This window comes from Amblyraja radiata, chromosome 4 (genome assembly GCF_010909765.2).
Source record: "Amblyraja radiata isolate CabotCenter1 chromosome 4, sAmbRad1.1.pri, whole genome shotgun sequence".
NCBI lineage: Eukaryota > Metazoa > Chordata > Chondrichthyes > Rajiformes > Rajidae > Amblyraja > Amblyraja radiata.
The window spans coordinates 30755935-30774739 of NC_045959.1; the positions used below are offsets into that span (position 1 = coordinate 30755935).

The following is an 18805-nucleotide window of genomic DNA, read 5'->3' on the forward strand; positions in this document are numbered from 1 at the left end:
CCGGGAAGTGGTGTTGGGTAAATTAAATGGATTAAAGGCCGATAAATCCCCAGGGCCAGATAGGCTGCATCCCAGAGTACTTAAGGAAGTAGCTCCAGAAATAGTGGATGCATTAGTAATAATCTTTCAAAACTCTTTAGATTCTGGAGTAGTTCCTGAGGATTGGCGGGTAGCAAACGTAACCCCACTTTTTAAGAAGGGAGGGAGAGAGAAAACGGGGAATTACAGACCAGTTAGTCTAACATCGGTAGTGGGGAAACTGCTAGAGTCAGTTATTAAAGATGGGATAGCAGCACATTTGGAAAGTGATGAAATCATTGGACAAAGTCAGCATGGATTTACAAAAGGTAAATCATGTCTGACGAATCTTATAGAATTTTTCGAGGATGTAACTAGTAGCGTGGATAGGGGAGAACCAGTGGATGTGGTGTATCTGGACTTCCAGAAGGCTTTCGACAAGGTCCCACATAAGAGATTAGTTTACAAACTTAAAGCACACGGCATTGGGGGTTCAGTATTGATGTGGATAGAGAACTGGCTGGCAAACAGGAAGCAAAGAGTAGGAGTAAACGGGTCCTTTTCACAATGGCAGGCAGTGACTAGTGGGGTACCGCAAGGCTCAGTGCTGGGACCCCAGCTATTTACAATATATATTAATGATCTGGATGAGGGAATTGAAGGCAATATCTCCAAGTTTGCGGATGACACTAAGCTGGGGGGCAGTGTTAGCTGTGAGGAGGATGCTAGGAGACTGCAAGGTGACTTGGATAGGCTGGGTGAGTGGGCAAATGTTTGGCAGATGCAGTATAATGTGGATAAATGTGAGGTTATCCATTTTGGTGGCAAAAACAGGAAAGCAGACTATTATCTAAATGGTGGCCGACTAGGAAAAGGGGAGATGCAGCGAGACCTGGGTGTCATGGTACACCAGTCATTGAAAGTGGGCATGCAGGTGCAGCAGGCAGTGAAGAAAGTGAATGGTATGTTAGCTTTCATAGCAAAAGGATTTGAGTATAGGAGCAGGGAGGTTCTACTGCAGTTGTACAGGGTCTTGGTGAGACCACACCTGGAGTATTGCATACAGTTTTGGTCTCCAAATCTGAGGAAGGACCTTATTGCCATAGAGGGAGTGCAGAGAAGGTTCACCAGACTGATTCCTGGGATGTCAGGACTGTCTTATGAAGAAAGACTGGATAGACTTGGTTTATACTCTCTAGAATTTAGGAGATTGAGAGGGGATCTTATAGAAACTTACAAAATTCTTAAGGGGTTGGACAGGCTAGATGCAGGAAGATTGCTCCCGATGTTGGGGAAGTCCAGGACAAGGGGTCACAGCTTAAGGATAAGGGGGAAATCCTTTAAAACCGAGATGAGAAGAACTTTTTTCACACAGAGAGTGGTGAATCTCTGGAACTCCCTGCCACAGAGGGTAGTCGAGGCCAGTTCATTGGCTATATTTAAGAGGGAGTTAGATGTGGCCCTTGTGGCTAAGGGGATCAGAGGGTATGGAGAGAAGGCAGGTACGGGATACTGAGTTGGATGATCAGCCATGATCATATTGAATGGTGGTGCAGGCTCGAAGGGCCGAATGGCCTACTCCTGCACCTAATTTCTATGTTTCTATGCTCTCTTTCTTCTTAATGTTCCAAACAGTTGATTTTGGTAAGCCTGATGTTCGTCTGATGTCTCTAACAGTTTTATTCTTGTTTCTCAATCTCATAATGGCTTCTTTGACTTTCATTGGCACAACTTTGGTTCTCATGTTGATAAACAGCAATAAAAGTTTCCAAAGGTGATGGAAAGACTGGAGGAAAGACTAGGTGCTGAGAGCTCTCTTATACCTGCATTAAGGAGGCAATTAAACACACCTGAGCAATTACAAACACCTGTGACGCAATGTGTCCCAAACATTATGGTCACCTGAAATAGGGGGGGAACTATGTATAAACACAGCTGTAATTTCTACATGGTGAAACCAAAATATATAAAAACACCCTTTAATAAAATCACTTTAACCACATGTGATTTTTTTCTATTACAAATCTTAATTTGTGCAGTACAGAGGCAACTAAATAAATGATGGGTCTTTGTCCCAAACATTATGGGGGATATTGTGCATGGAGACACATGGCACCAGCCCAGATGCAGAGAGGGTAACAAACTACAAGATTGGCATCATACATCACTGAACAGAATAGTGGGGGCAATTTTGAAAGTTGTGCAAACATAGAGGAACAATATTTATCACCCTCCCGCCACCTCGCCTGTATTTAAAGATGACTATTAAATTTCAACCCAGGCTCCCGCAATTTTATTTCTGGTTTCCCACAATGTCCTTGGATATATCCGATCAAGCCCTGGAGATTTGTCTACCTTCATACACAATATTACCTTCAGCACCTCTTTGACGGTAACACTGACTTCTCTCAACACACTTCCATTGACTCCCGCAAGTTATTCCGTCCTCCTGTCTTTCTCCTCAGTAAATACAAAGAAAAAATACTCATTGAGGACCAGGGCCGTCTTAACGCATGGGCACGCTGGGCAGTTGCCCAGGGCCCCACGAGCATGCTAATCTATGTATGTTGTGAGTTGCTGTCAATAAATAAATACTATACTAAACTATAAATATGTTATTGGAAAATGCATATTTAACATGTGTTTTACTAAAGATAATGAGAACAAAATTCCACTATCAAACTGCCGTGGTCAGTCCTATGACAATGCCTCAAATATGTCTGGACGCTGTACTGGATTGCAAGCATGGATTCATCAACTGCCTGAGTTCGCCATCTATGTCCCCTGTGCTGGACACAACCTTCAGGAGGTCACATAATGGACAGTGTGGAGAGAGTGTCCAGCTTTAAGTTTCTGGGCAATCACATTTCAGAGGACCTCACATGGTCCACCAACACCGCTGCGCTGGTCAAGAAGGCACAGCAACGACTGTTCTTCCTGAGAACATTAAAAAAAGACTGGTCTGCCCCAACAGCTGCTGTCAACCTTCTACCGCTGCACCACAGAGAGCATATTAACGTATGGCATCTCTGTGTGGTATCTCAGCTGCACGGAGGCGGAGAGGAGAGCTCTTCAGCGCGTCGTCCATAGAGCGCAGAGGATTATTGGGACACCGCTACCAGCCTTGGAGGGCATCTACCACACAGGATGCCTCAGGAAGGCCATCAGCATCCATAAAGACTCCTCACACCCTTGTGATGGACTGTTCGAACTACTTCCCTCCGGCAGACGTTACAAGGCCTTCTACGCCCGAACCTCCAGACTCAGAAACAGCTTCATTCCTAGAGCTATAGCGGCTCTGAACCGGCCCTGCTGAGTGCCCCCCACCCCCAATGGACTGTCTCCCTCGGATGGTCACGTCGCACAGACACATCTGCACTTTAGTCTGTTTGAACTGTTTTACTGTTGCAATGTTCTTTTTACAAACCATGTTTCTCGGGGTATCTAAATCTAAATTTTATTAGTTATTTAAGTTATGACATCGGATGGAAGCTGCAAACCCAAATCTCGTTGCACTTATGTGCAATGACAATAAAATGTATTATTATTATCTTGGTGGGTGTAAAGCGGCAGTGTTGTCTACAGACTGTAAAATTCTTTGACTTTGTTCAGTGTCTGTATTCCTTTTTCTCTGCTTCTGCACATCGATGGAATGTTCTGGCATCATCTTTAGGAAAGAATGTTGTGGTCAAGCGTCTGTCCGACACGAGATGGTCGTCACATTTTGACGCTGTTCATGCTCTGCATGGGGCTTTGGAGAAAATTAAACATGCACTGGATTATGTATCAGCTGACACTGAACAGGAAGTGGACACAAGGCGAGAGGCAAAAGGATTGAGCGAGAAAATGGAGAACCTGGAAATGGTCTTTCTCACAATTCTTTGGAATGACATTCTTGCAAGAGTGAACAAAACAAGTACGGTTCTGCAGTCAGAGGATGTGAATATACTTGTTGCCATGAATCTTCTTGAGTCTCTGAAAACCTATCTTCAGGAAATTAGAGACAAATTTAGTGAATACGAATTGAACTCCGCTCTGGACCACTTGGACAACAAAAAACTCATATGTCAGGCTGTTATTCATTGATTACAGCTCGGCATTCAATACTATCAACCCCTCCAAGCAGGTTACCAAACTCGCAGAACTGGGTCTCTGCGCATCACTCTGCAATTGGATCCTGGACTTCCTCATCCACAGACCACAGTCTGTTCGTATTGGTGGAAATGTGTCAGACTCAATAACAATCAGCACGGGAGCACCTCAAGGCTGCGTGCTCAGCCCCCTGCTGTATTAACTCTATACTCATGACTGTGTAGCCGGTCATAGTGTGAACTCCATCATCAAATTTGCTGACGACACCACTGTTGTGGGACGTATCACTGATGGGGATGAGTCCGAGTACAGAAGAGAGATCGAGCAACTGTCCATATGGTGCCAGCACCATAACCTGGCCCTCAACACCAGCAAAACCAAGGAACTGATTGTGGACTTTGGAAGGAGTAGGATGGGGACCCACAGTCACGTTTATATCAATGGGTCAATGGTTGAAAGGGTCAAGAGCTTCAAATTCCTGGGCTTGCACATCTATGAAGATCTTTCCTGGTCCGAGAACACTGATGCAATTATCAAGAAAGCACATCAGCACCACTACTTCCTGAGAAGTTTACGGAGAGTCGGTTTGTCAAGGAGGACTCTCTCTAACTTCTACAGGTGCACAGTAGAGAGCATGCTGACCAGTTGCATCGTGGCTTGGTTCAGCAACTTGAGCGCCCTGGAGATGAAGAGACTACAAAAAGTAGTAAACACTGACCAGTCCATCATCGGCTCTGTCCTTCCTTCCATTGAAGGGATCTATCGCAGTCGCTGCCTCTAAAAGGCTGGCAGTATCATCAAAGACACACACCATCCTGGCCACACACTCATCTCCCTGCTACCTTCAGGTAGAAGGTACAGGAGCCTGAAGACTGCAACGACCAGGTTCAGGAATAGCTACTTCCCCACAGCCATCAGGCTATTAAACCTGGCTCGGACAAAACTCTGAACATTAATAACCCATTATCTGTTATTTGCACTTGATCAGTTTATTTATTCATGTGTTTTGTAGTCAATGCCTACTATGTTCTGTGTGCTGAAGCAAAGCAAGAATTTCATTGTCCTATCAGGGACACATAACAATAAACTCACTTGAACTTGAAAGCCAGGAGCAGGTGTCCAGATTCAGATTATAGCGATGTGAACGAACGGGAACGAAAACTAAATGTGTTGGTAGGGGCTCCAGTGCATTGCTTTGCCCGGGGGCCTATAATGCTGTTAAAACGGCCCTGTTGAGGACTTTGCACATGTCCTGTGGCTCCACAAAGAGGTGATCACTTTGATTCCTGAGAGACCTCACTCTCTCTCTCTCTAGTTAACCTTTTCCCCCACATTTATTCATATTTATCCTATTATTGCCATTAACCAAACCAACCTGTAGACATGTTCAAGGCTTCCAGATCGATTTGATGCCTTTTTCCAATCCAATAAATAATATTGGAGGTGGAGGGTTTTTATGCACCAGGAACTGTCAATGTTTTTGGAGTAAAAATCCTGTATCAGGAGCCCATGAACTCTTACTCATAACTCTACCTCATTCAATTATTCCGTAATCGTACTATAATATTATTTTGCATTACTACCACTTGGCAGGACAATCAAAATTGAAAACGTCTAGGACGTACAGGTTTGTAGGTTAATTGGCTTGGTATAAATGTAAATTGCCCCTAGTGTGTGTAGGATAGTGTTAATGTGCGGGGATCGCTGGTCAGTGCGGACACAGTGGGCCGAAGGGCCTGTTTCCGTGCTGTATCTCCAAGTTAAAGGAGTCAAAAAGAAAATGACAAATTGTAAAGGAGATGGCTGTTCTGTGACTGTAAACTATTATTACGGAGTTCAGCTGCTAATAGGGGCTCAGCTATTAATCCCCTACAACATTTACACATCCATAAAGGAGGTTTGAATATCGTACAAGGATTGGCCAAGAGCAAATTAACTTTAATTGTACAATGCTTCTAATCATGCTCAACAAGACTGGCGCTTTATGGTAGTCAACCACTGAAATTAATGTAACTGGGCAGTTTGTTTCTTTTTAAAGGATACAATATCAGCTGTCCTCCAATCCTCTAGCACCACACATTAAAAAAAAAAAAGAAAAATGATTGTCTCTTATTTTTTTTAAAGAAAGAACAGCAGATGCTGGAAAAATCAAAGGTAGACAAAAATGCTGGAGAAACAAAGCGGGTGAGGCAGCATCTATGAGATTTCTCCTGTTATTTCTTCCTTTTAACCACCTCGGATTAATTACATCCAGTTCTCGTGAATTGATGCATGATTCCTATGTAACTCTTCTCCTGCTTGGTTTTTCCTCCCATTTAGTATTTCATATATTGCCTCACTACAACATGGTTAACAGCAAAAAGGAAAGTTTTAGTCTATAGGAAGATACATAGGAAGTAATAGACTAAGTGGGACCCTTTGGGTCCCAGCATCACACGGGAGGGCTGGTCCCCCAACGCAATATTCCACCTCTCCACCAATTCCAATATTGGGGGCCAGTGGGGGGGGCTTTCTGGAGCGCTAGTATGGGTGTTGTGGGTTGAAGAGACTGGTTTCTAGAGGGCTAGTATGGACATTGTGGGCAAAATGAATTCTTGGGCTGGCGGCTCAGTCACTCAAGCCTGTTGTGTTGGCAGCTCACTCACTCATGGCTGGTGGGCTGGCAGTTGACTCACGGCTGGTGGGCTGGCAGTTGACTCACGGCTATTCCTTGAAATTCCATTTCAAGCAGGGTGCAAGGCCAACAAATTCAAATACAGTTTCATGCCATTTCAAAGCAGGGTGCAAGGTCACTAAAGACAGCGAGTCATGACCTCTCCCTCTTTTATTTTTCATCAATGGGAAAAATCCTCGGCACCTGATGAGCGGAGGGGGACTGAGTAAGATGGCCAAAAATCACAGCCGTACGTGGTAGCGATTTTTCTAAAATCAATATAAAGCGCAAACATGGTCAAGATTAGACTTTTAATTGTATAGAAGGCAAGGCAACTTTAATTAGGCAAGGCAACTTTAATTAGGCAAGGCAACTTTAATAAGGCAACACAGCTTTAGCATTTCCAAACCAAAGGCAACACAGCTTTAGCATTTCCAAACTATATTTTTCAAACCACAGTTTAGTAGACATGTGTTCAGTGTTATTCACAGCTCAGACCGAGAGACGTGACCCTCTCTCTCCCCCATCTTGCAGAGACTGACTGAGGCACTCAACACTTCCGGGTTTTATAGTCTCTCCATAAAGGGCGTGGCCTTCAGGAGAGAGAATCTCAACATTTTTTAAACACTAATAATTCTTTTATTTTTCATTGATGGGAAAAATCCTCTTGTCCTGCACAACGGAGGAGGACTCTGAGTAAGATGGTCAAAAATCACAGCCATAAGTGGCAGCGATTTTTCTAAAATCAATATACAGAACAACAGGAAGTGGTCAAGATCAGACTTTTAGTAATATAAGATATAAAATCAGGAGAGGAATAGATTGGGTAGATGTAGAGTCACTTGCCCGGAGTAGGCAAATAGAGGACCAAAGGACATAGGTTTAAGGTCAAGGGGAAAAGATTTAATAGGAATCTGAAGGGTAACATTTTCACACAAAAGGTGGTGGGTGTATGGAACAAGCTGCCAGGGGAGGTAGTTGAGGCAGGGACAATCCCAACATTTAAGAAACAGTTAGAGGATACATGGATAGGACAGGTTTGGAGGGATATGGACCAAACACGGGCAGGTGGGACTAGTGTAGCTGGGACATGTTGGCCAGTGTGGGTAGGTTGGACCAACGGGCCTGTTTCCATGCTGTGTCACTCCATGACACCATACAGAAGGCCTCCTGAGTGTGCAAAGAAGTGACTAATGGAATTAAAAATTCTGAGAAGTGCGAGGCGATATTTTCAGAGAAGTACAATAAGGCAAGTAAATAGGCAATAAATGGGAAGGTATTGTGGAGGAAGTAGGATTTAAAAAAATATGCCCACTTAACAGAGCAGGTTAATCTGATGGTTACAAAAAAAAGCGCTAGTTTCTGAAAATACTTAGCCAAAGCAAAGAATACAAGATCATTCCAGAACTTTATGCAGAATTATTATGACCACACCTCAGTTACTGCGGTTCTGGCTGCTACATTAAAGCAAGATGTGGTTGCGTTGGAGAAGATGCAGTAGATTTACAAGGTTTAGTTTAGTTTAGTGATGCAGCATGGTAACAGGCTCTTCGGTCCAACCAGTCCATGCTAGCCAATGATCACCCATACACTAGTCCTATCCTGCACACTAGGGACAATTTACATGACAAGAGTCAAGTCAAGAGTGTTTTATTGTCATATGTCCTGCACGGGACACTGAAATTCTTACTTGCTGCAGCACAACAGAGTATGTGAATATGTAAACATCGTACATAATGGGGGAACAGAAGCCAATTAACCTACAGACTTGCATGTCTTTGGAATGTGAGAAGAAATCGGAACACCCAGAGAAAACCCACCAGGTCTCGGAGAAGATACAAACTCTGTGCAGACAGCACCCATAGTCAGGATCAAACCTGGGTCTCTGGCGTTGAGGCAGCAACTTTACTTTTCCACTTCTCAGAATTTTCCATTTGTTGCCAAGAATGGAAAAAAATAGCACGAGGTAAAATAGGATAAGTTATGGCCATCTTCTTTGGAAGATGTCTATATTCTACTAGGCATGATTATGAAAGAGCAATACAAATCGCATTGTCTCGAGTATTCTGTCCGACATAGAGCAATGGCCCGGTATTCTCTACTTTTTGCAGCACAATTTTCTAAATGTTAATGTAGAATGAAAGATACAACTAACTTGGCAAGGAAGCTAAATGTTGGCAGGCTATTTGTCAACAGCATTATATCTACACTTAATTATTTTGTCAGTACACATTTGAACCCATGCACATACTTTAAAGTGTGGTCTCTGGATAATGATTAAGAGATGGGATTTGAAAGAATGTAAATGGCCACAGATATGCGTAGAGTCAGATTACGTTCACTTTTGAAGTTGTAACACGTAGATTGCCAGTTCTTATAACCATAACTTGGCAAATAAATATTTTACTTTCCACGTTGTGCAAGTTATACTATAAAACATAGGGAACATTGTGCCATTAATTAATTTGTCAAGTATAGATGTACAGTGGAAAGCTTTTGTGCTTGCCAGTCAGCGGAAATCCAATACATGATTATAATCGAGCCATTTACAGTGTATAGATACATAAAGGAATAGACAATAGGTACAGCAGTAGGCCATTCAGCCCTTCGAGCCCGCACTGCCATTCAATGTGATCATGGCTGATCATCCCTAATCAGTACCCCATTCCTGCCTTCTCCCCATATCCCCTGACTCAGCTATCTTTAAGAGCCCATCTCGCCCTCTCTTGAAAGTATCCAGAGAACCCGGCCTCCGAGGCAGAGAATTCCATACAACTCTTTGTGAGAAAAAGTGTTTCCTCGGGTCCGTTTTAAATGGCTTACCCCTTATTCTTAAAATGTGGCCCCTGGTTCTGGGCTCCCCCAACATTGGGAACACATTTCCTGCCTCTAGCGTGTCCAAACCCTTAATAATCTTATATGTTTCAGTAAGATGCCCTCTCATCCTTCTAAACTCCAGAGTGTACAAGCCCGGCCGCTCCATTCTCACAGCATATGACAGTCCCGTCATCCCGGGAATTAACCTTGGAAACCTATGCTGCACTCCCTCAATAGCAAGAATGTCCTTCCTCAAATTAGGGGACCAAAACTGCACACAATACTCCAAGTGTGGTCGCACTAGGGCCCTACACAAATGCAGAAGGACCTCTTTGCTCCTAGTGCAATAATAACATATAGTGCAAGATAAAGCCAGTAAAGTCTGATCAAGCATAGTCTGAGGGTCACCAAAGAGGTAGATAGTAGTTCAGGACTGATCTCTGGTTGGGGTAGGACTATTCAGTTGCCTGATAACAACTAGGAAGAAACTGTCCCTGAATCTGGAGGTGTGAGTTTTCACACTTCTATACCTTTTGCCCAATGGGCAAAGGGAGAAGAACGAAAGGCCAGGTTGTGACTGGTCCTTGATTATGCTGCTGGCCTTGTCGAGGCAGCGCAAGGTATAAATGGAGTCAATGGAAGGGAGGTTGGTTTGTGTGATGGTCTGGGCTGTGCCCACAATTCACTGTAATTTCTTGAGCTCTCAGATGGAGCTGTTCCCAAACCAAGCTGTTATGCATCCTGATAAAATGCTTTATATGGCGCATCTGCAGAAGTTGCTGAGGGTTGTTGGGGACACGCTGAACATCCTGAGCCTTCTGAGGAAGAAGAGGCGTTGATGTGCTTTCTTGGTCTTTGCTTCAATATGGCTGGTCCAGGAGAAGTTGTTGGTGATATTTACTCCTGGGAATTTAAAATTTTCAAACATCTCTACTTCGGTGCCGTCAATGCCCACGGAGGTTCGCTTCCTGAAGTTGATCACTATCTCCTTTATCTTGCTGACATTGAGAGAAAGGTTGTTGTCTCGACACCAGGACACGAGGTTCTCAATCGTCTTCCTCTACTCTGACCCATCATTATTTGATATCCGGCCCACAATGGTGGTGTCCTCTGTGAATTTGTAAATTGCATTAGACTTGTACATGTCTGCACAGTCGTGTGTGTACAAGGAGTAAAGAAGAGTGCGGAGAACACATCTTGCAGAGCACCAGCGTTGACTATTGCCCAGGGAAAGTAATAGGATACATTGTTACAAGATCAGGATACACTTTCAATTGCATCATCATTAGATGCCCTTTGGAATCATGAGGTTATTCACTAATTGACAGATTTCACAAACCATATACCGTGTATAGGAACTGCCGATGTTGGTTTACACCGAAGATAGACACAAAGTGTTGGAGTAGGTCAACAGTACAGGCAGCATCTCTGGAGAGAAGGAATGGTTGACGTTTCAGGTCGAGACCCTTCTTCAGACTGAGAGTCAGGGGAGACTGTCAGATTCACAGGTATAACTCTGGTATACCCTTCAGCAATTGAATTAGTCTGCTCATATGTATATACACCAATTTGTAAGGAATTTTGTGCAGAAATTGAATGATTGCTAATTCAGGCCCATGCACGTTCCAAGGAAGTTCATAATTTGGACACTATAATATAGAAAATAACAATCACCAATAAACTGATATACACAATATTCAGTTAGTGGCGGCACCTAACGGCAGCGGCTCGACTACAGTCGTCTGTCTTTTTTTATTTTTGTCTTGTTAATGGGGGGTGGCTGTGGGGAAACCGTTTGAATCTCTTCCCTGTGCGGGGACCCGACTATTCCTTGTCGGGTCCTCGGATGTCGTTGGGCCCTAACATCATGGAGCCGGCGGCGACCTCCGGCCAGGACTAACCCGAGGGCTCCAGTTTGCAGAGCCTGCGGAACGGATATCGCGGAGCTGGCCAACTTCGGAGCGGGAAGAGCTGTGGTGGCGCGCGGCTGCGACCCGACTTTTGGAGTTCGGAGGCATTGGCCGCAGACCCGGTGGACGGGAACATCGGGAGCTCGCAGGTCCCTGGTGGGAGACCGCTTTTCCGAGCTCCGCAACGGCGACTTCTCCCGCTGGAATCGCGGGTTTAAGGACATGGAGCCGGGGCCTAACATCGCCCGGCGTGGCTTAAACGGCCTCAGGACTTACCATCGCCTGCCGGGGGCTTTAACATCGGAGCCCCAGTTCGCCTCGACACTGCAGTTGGACTGCTGAACCGCGGGAGAAGGAACAAAGGGAAGAGATAAAGACTTTGCCTTCCATCACATTGAGGAGATGTTGGAGACTCACCGTGATGGATGTTTATGTAAAACTGTGTTAAGTGTGGGTCTTGGATTGTGTTGTAATGTTAAACTGTAGAAATGATATTTTGTTCAAACCTAGGTTTGAATGACGATAAATTGCATTCTATTCTATAACATAGTTTCTTGCTGACTCATGATGATTAGGCTTGACTTCTGATTAAAAGCAAAAACAGCAGATGCTGAAAATTTGAAATAAAAATAGAAAATGCTGGAACAATCCAGCAGACATCTATGAAGAGAAATTGTCTGAGACTTCTCATTGGAACCGAGAAAGAGAGATGCAAGTTGATTTTCATTTGGAAAATTGCATCTCTTTACCCATTCTTATGAAACATCAACAACCTGAAATGCTGACTATTTTATTCCCACAGATACCGTCTGATTAGTGGAGTTTTTTCCAGCACTTTGTATTTTTTTTAGCATTAGACTGATTGAAATTCATAGCCACAGAAGCCCATTCTAGTGTATGCTATTTTTTAAATAGGAGTCTTGTCGGTGAGGAGCAGACATGTTTGCAAGGCTAATGACACCTGGAAAGATTCTATTCCAACATAAACAGTCGAGAAGAAATTAAATCAAGGCGGCCTTGTGCTCTAAACACATTTTACATGAGGCATGACATTAACAGGGCAATCACCTTAACTTTGCCCCTCATGATTTTATATACTTCTACAAGGTCACCCCCTAATCTCCTATCCTCCAGGGAAAAAAGACCCTGCCTATCTTGCCTCTTAAAACGGAAAGCCTCCAATCCAGTAAAATCCTCATTAACCTTTTTTCCACCCTTTCCAGTTTAATGACATATTAACATCTTGAACAGCTGTAACATGGTGTCCGATCTCTTGTACTCAGTAGCCTGACCAATGAAGTCAAGCATGCCAACCAACATCTTCACCACCTGCTCTTCCTGCGTCACCACTATACACTTACCACTATAAAGAGCACTATACACATGACTAAAATTCAAAGTAAAGGAAATAAAATAAACCAGTATAAAAATGTTAGCTTTGAAAATAAATTTCAAATGTCAGAATTTATTAAAATGAAAATTGGAGACTACCAAAACTCATTTCAAAGCTAACCCCAGGTGTTAAGTATTGATCAGATATTAAGTTTAATAGCTCTGACAATCAGGCTCAAATGGCAACATTTGATTTTATTGAAAATATATAAATATTAAGTCAAGAGTGTTTTATTGTCATATGTCCCGGATGGGACAATGAAATTCTTACTTGCTGCAGCACAACAGAATATGTGAATATGTAAACATTGTATATAATGGGGGAAGAAAAAAAAAAGAAAATTTAAATAAATAACAAATATAGCGCAATAATAATATAGTCTTTCGCAGTTCAGATCTCAGAGCTTGTTCGTTGTTGTGTTTAATAGCCTGATGGCTGTAGGGAAGAAGATGCTCCTGAACCGGAACGTTAATTTTCAGGCTCCTGTACCTTCTTCCTGATGGCAGTGGTGAGATAGGTGTGTGGCCAGGATGGTGTGGGTCCTTGATGATTTTGGCTGCCTTTTTGAGGCAGCGACTATGATAGATCCCTTCGACGGTGGGGAGGTCAAAACCAGTGATGGACTGGGCAGCGGTCACAACTTTTGTAGTCTTTTTCGCTCCTGGACGTTCAAGTTGCCGAACCAGGCCATGATGCAACCAGTCAGAATGCTCTCTACCGTGCACCTGTAGAAGTTTAGGAGAATCCTCTTCGATATGCCGAATCTCCATAATCTTCTCTGGAAGTAGAGTGGCTGATGTGCCTACTTCATAATTGCATCAGTGTGCTGGGTCCAGGAAAGATCTTCAGAAATATGCAAGCTCAGGAAAATGAAGTTATTGACCCTCTCCACCATCGTCCCATTGATATGAACAGGATTGTGGGTCCTCAGTCTTCCCCTACCAAAGTCCACAATCAGCTCCTTGGCCTTGCTGATGTTGAGAGCCAGGTTGTGTGAAAGCAGAATGTAGTATACACTTCAAATTTTTCTCATAAATAGGCAATTTAAAATGAATTGTTAATGATCGAACATAAATATGAGAAGATCTTCAACAACAATATCTATGTTATACTAAAACTCTTCACTTTGTTCTCAACATGCTAAATGTCTGTATGTATGCAGGGTTGTGTCGGCTTTCTTTTAATCTCAATTTGTATCTTCTTACAAAACGCTTGGCCGCAGCCTTCCCATTTTCACACATGCTACTCACATTTTCCCCCTCAAAGGGATAAACATCTTCCCGTCGCATTCCAACCTATATTTCCAAATTATTTGTAGTTTTAATCGTTTATTTTAAAAAATGAACAGCTTTTCAATGGGAGACTTACAGCACTTTCCTTTGATGATGTCACAGTGCATCTCAGACGGCCAATCACAATGGATCGCATTTACATATGACATCACAATGGGACAGGGGTGGGAGATTGCAACCTTCACGTGTTTCCACCAATGCAACCAACCTGGCGTGCACAATCAAATAGAACAAGTTGTCCTCCCTTCCCTCTCTAACCCCCTTCCCTCTCTACCCCCCTCCCTATCTAACCCCTCCATGCCCCCTCCCTCCCTCTCTAGGAAGTGGTGAGTATTGGGACCTATGGGTGAGTGGTGGACTATTGCGTTCGGGGACCAGCCCCCCGGACCCCTCAATCCCTATCAAATGAATAATATTAATATAATATCAAGGGGGGGGGGGGGGGATTAGTGTGTGTGTGTGTGTGTAGTGATGCCACAGGCCGCCCCCCCCCCCCCCGTAACCGCGCATTGAGGGGTTGGGACCCAACGGGTCCCACTTGGTCTTGTGGTTTATAATTCCTTGAAAGATACTACAAGCCAAAAACATTTAATGTTGTACTCCATAATTCTCCATTTTTTCTTGCATTCTTGGCACATTCATCTTTTAATGCAAATGTCTAAAATAACCTTTTTAGTTGGATAAGCCCCAAGGATACAAAGCATCATTAAACTCCAGGAATATGAAAGGCTAAAATTAAAACTTTAAACATTATCTAATTTTACCCACTTCCTGCTGGCAACATAACAACTTTTGAGCAAGTCAAACAGCAAAATTGGGAATTCATTATTGTCTGGTTACCTTCTGCAGTAACAGGACCTTCAAAATGATAAAGCTAAATAGTTGTATCTTGGATTTGCACAACATGAGCTTGTTTAAAAAATAGTTTAATAGTATCTAAAAAAAATAGTATTTTGGTAAATACATAGAGGCACCACTCATTTCCCACAAACTCAATGACAAAACAACAGAGCTTCTTGGTATTAGATACAGTGTTATGACTTGTCATCTACTCCCTTGCCCCAAGCCAAAAAAAAAAAAAAATCATACAACTGAATCATTCTCTGTTTCAAGAGTATGTCTGCTCTATCTGGTAGGATACTGAGCAACAGAACTACTCCAGTTTACCAAAAGTAACCACCGTTCAGCTGGGGGTGGGGGTCTGCTAGTCAAAAGCAACCTGGCAATGGAAACAACAAATTAAAAATGATATCTGTGGAACTAACTATATTTGATGGATATTTATTTTTTCATTTTACAGCAGCTGATTTACAATTTTAAACCAGTCAAATTTATAATTCTGAAGTACTACCAGAATTTCTTTATTAAGCGGAAGGAACCCAAATGCAATGCTCACAAACTTGGAGAAAAAATATAAATAATTGGTGTTATTGAAGCCTAATATTTTTAGTAATTAACAAAAACAGATAGATCCAAAAGGAGTTGGGAAGGGCTCCCCAGTTCTCCCAGATGGGCTGGTTCTTGACACTTCAGGAAGAAACATGGAAAAATAGGTGCAGGAGTAGGCCATTCGGCCCTTTGAGCCAGCTCCGCCATTCAATATGATCACGGCTGATCATCTAAAATCAGTACCCTGTTCCTGCTTTTCCCCCATATCCCTTGATTCCTTTATCCCCAAGATCTAAATCTAACTCTTAAAAACATCCAGTGAATTGGCTTCCACTGCCTTCTGTGGCAGAGAATTCCACAGATTCATAACTCTCTGGGTGAAAAAGTTTTTCCTCATCTCAGTCCTAAATGGACTACCCCTTATTCTTAAACTGTGACCCCTGGATCTAGACTCCCCCAACATCGGGAACATTTTTCCTGCATCTAGCCTGTCCAATTCTTTAAGAATTGTATGTGTTTCTATAAGATCCCCTCTCATCCTTCTAAATTCCAGTGAATGCAAGCCCCGTCAACCCATTTTTTCATCAAATGTCAGTCCCGCCATCCCGAGAATTAACCTGGTGAACCTACGCTGCAGTCCTTCAATAGCAATAATGTCCTTACTCAAATTAGAAGACCAAATTTGCACACAATACTCCAGGTGTGGTTTCACCATGGCCCTGTACAACTGCAGTAGGACCTCCTTGCTCCTATACTCAAATCCTCTCACTATGAAGGCCAACATGCCATTTGCTTTCTTCACTGCCTGCTGTACCTGCATGCTTACTTTCAGTGAATGATGTACAAGCACACCCAGGTCTCATTGCACCTCCCCTTTTCCTAACCTGACACCATTCAGATAATAATCTGCCTTTACAGTTCCTCCCACCAAAGTGGATAACCTCACATTCATCCACATTATACTGCATCTGCCATGCATCTACCCACTCACCCCACCTATCCAAGTCACCCTGCAGCCTCAAAGCATCCTCCTCGCAGCTCACACTGCCACCTAGCTTTGTGTCATCCGCAATCCGAAGAAACACTTTGGCATCATAAACAAGGGTCAAGATTCAAGAGTGTTTTAGATAGAACAATTATGTCACGTCCCAGATAGAACAATGAAATTCTTACTTGCAGGAGCACAACAGAATATGTAAACACAGTACTGTAAACAATATAATAAATGATTTAAAAAGTGTATATACACACACACACGTACACATGAAAACAATAATAGTGAAATAATAACAATAATAGGCCATGTAGTTGCCAGCAAAATATTGCCAGCAAAATAGTATTCAAATTTACATTGATAAATATTTAGAGATTGATCCTTCTTGGTTCAACGAGTTGATTTAAATGTACTATATAAATAAACATTGATTGATTGAAGTTTTTTCCTATGAATTATTCCCAAGCTAAAAAAGCTGTCTAGTTGAGAGATGAGCAACTGTCCAGTTGCTCTAGTTGCTCAGAGCAACTATCAAATTCAAATACCAAAGCTAAAATCCATATACAATACATGGCAGTGGTCAACAGCTTTGCTAATAACCACAGGCGCGTTCCACCCCAAGCCCCCGCCGAACGGGCAAAAACACACAGTAACATTTCAACTTGTCTATGAATAAAAGTTAGTCACATTTTTTTTAAAAAGCCTTCTTCTGTCCGGCTTAAAAAGAGGGCATGGAGGTGGACAGGAGAGGTTCTCTCAGGCCTGACGGTCGGTGGATAGACAACACAGGCAGTCTTGTCCTACCTTAGTTGCTCCCCGGTGATTAAAACCTCAGCCATGTGCTCCAGATCAGCAGTGTTCCTCTGCACCGCGTTCCCAGTGCCTTCCATTTCCAGGAAGTCTCCGGGAACGATTCCTGCGCCTTGGTGGCAAGAAGAGAGAGAGAAAAAAAGACTAGTCTGTATGTTCCACTTTCAACCAAAAGCCTCGTCGCCAACAGCCGCACAAATCACATGCTAAAGTTACAACGCCGACACCAGACACTTCGTGTGGGGGAATACATTTCAGGTGTTATTTTGCTCGAACGTAATGGTTCCCTGAATAGAACAAATCTATTTGCACAGATACGCCACGCCGCACGGCCCTTCGCTTATACCCTGGTGCTCGCACTTTAAACCCCCAACTCAAATCTCCGCCGTCTATGTTCAACCCGTTCTTTATAAACCAAGGCTCTGAGCATCGCGGCCCATTAGGCATTCCATTTCCTATTGAATCTTTCCTCGGCTTTAAGATGGGAAGGAATGTTAATCGAATTCCTGACCTAACGCCGACCCGAGGAACAATAAGGCACTGAAATAACGCAGAGCTGGTGTTTTCTGCTCAAGATAGCTGTGCATAAATTCATTCACTCACATTTAACTTGCTTGCCACGCCATAAATTCCACAACATCGCTTACAGCCGATGTAAATATATCTCCTGAATCACCTCAGATATAATCCCCCCCCCCCCCCCCAGCGATGCCTTTGGTACAAAGGTTCATGCCATGCACTTCCACTCGTTAAAATGCTAAATACAAGCAAGCTTTCCGCTCCTCGACTAAAGACTGTATGTATGCATGAAGATGAAACAAAACACCATTGTGCATCGCGTTAATGTCACTCAATCACGTAAGCGCTGCTCGGTTTTCTTACGTTCTGTCAAAACAAGGGGTGGCGATATTCCGTGCAAGATTCCAGTCGCTGCCTCACCCTGCCTCCTGCCTGTCGCATGAAAGTTTCTCGGCTCTATTTACAACGGAACTCGCCACGACCCGCTCCAGCCCCGCCCAGCTCCTCCAACCCAATCCCACACGCACTTCGGATCCGCCTTCAGCTCCAGTCCCGGGAAATATGTCAGCCGCTCACTGGACTCAAGATGGGAAGATTTTCAAGATTCAAACTACTGCCTTGCTCCCAATTCCGGATTGGATGGGTAGTATGATATTATTATTATTAAATCCAGTTCAATGGGCTATTGGACAAGCATACCTCATATTTCGCGTGGACAGCTCACAACACTTTTCTAACTTCAAGTCAACCTTGCTTTCCCCCTCTCTCCGTCCATCCCCCGTCGTAGGTTTCATACCAGTTCTACTGAACTCCTAATTATATTTAAGATAGACACAAAAAACTGGAGTAACTCAGCGGGACAGGCAGCGTCTCTGGAGAGAAGGAATGGGTGACGTTTCGGGGTCGAGACCCTTCTTC

General features: G+C 43.4%; 1 protein-coding gene across 2 annotated transcripts in view; it reads right to left on the minus strand.

Annotated features, from left to right (window-relative positions):
* deptor (DEP domain containing MTOR interacting protein) overlaps window positions 1-18385 on the minus strand; it is an 81414-nt gene extending 63029 nt beyond the window's left edge. Inside the window, exons 1-2 of one of the 2 annotated variants that reach the window (XM_033019188.1) lie at window positions 18251-18385; window positions 17363-17480 (exon numbers count right to left, since the gene is read on the minus strand). In XM_033019188.1, coding sequence (XP_032875079.1) covers window positions 17363-17448 — 86 coding nt within the window. In that variant the 5' untranslated portion in view covers window positions 17449-17480; window positions 18251-18385. The other variant, XM_033019187.1, reaches the window with a different exon arrangement.
* Window positions 18386-18805: the final 420 nt, after the last annotated feature.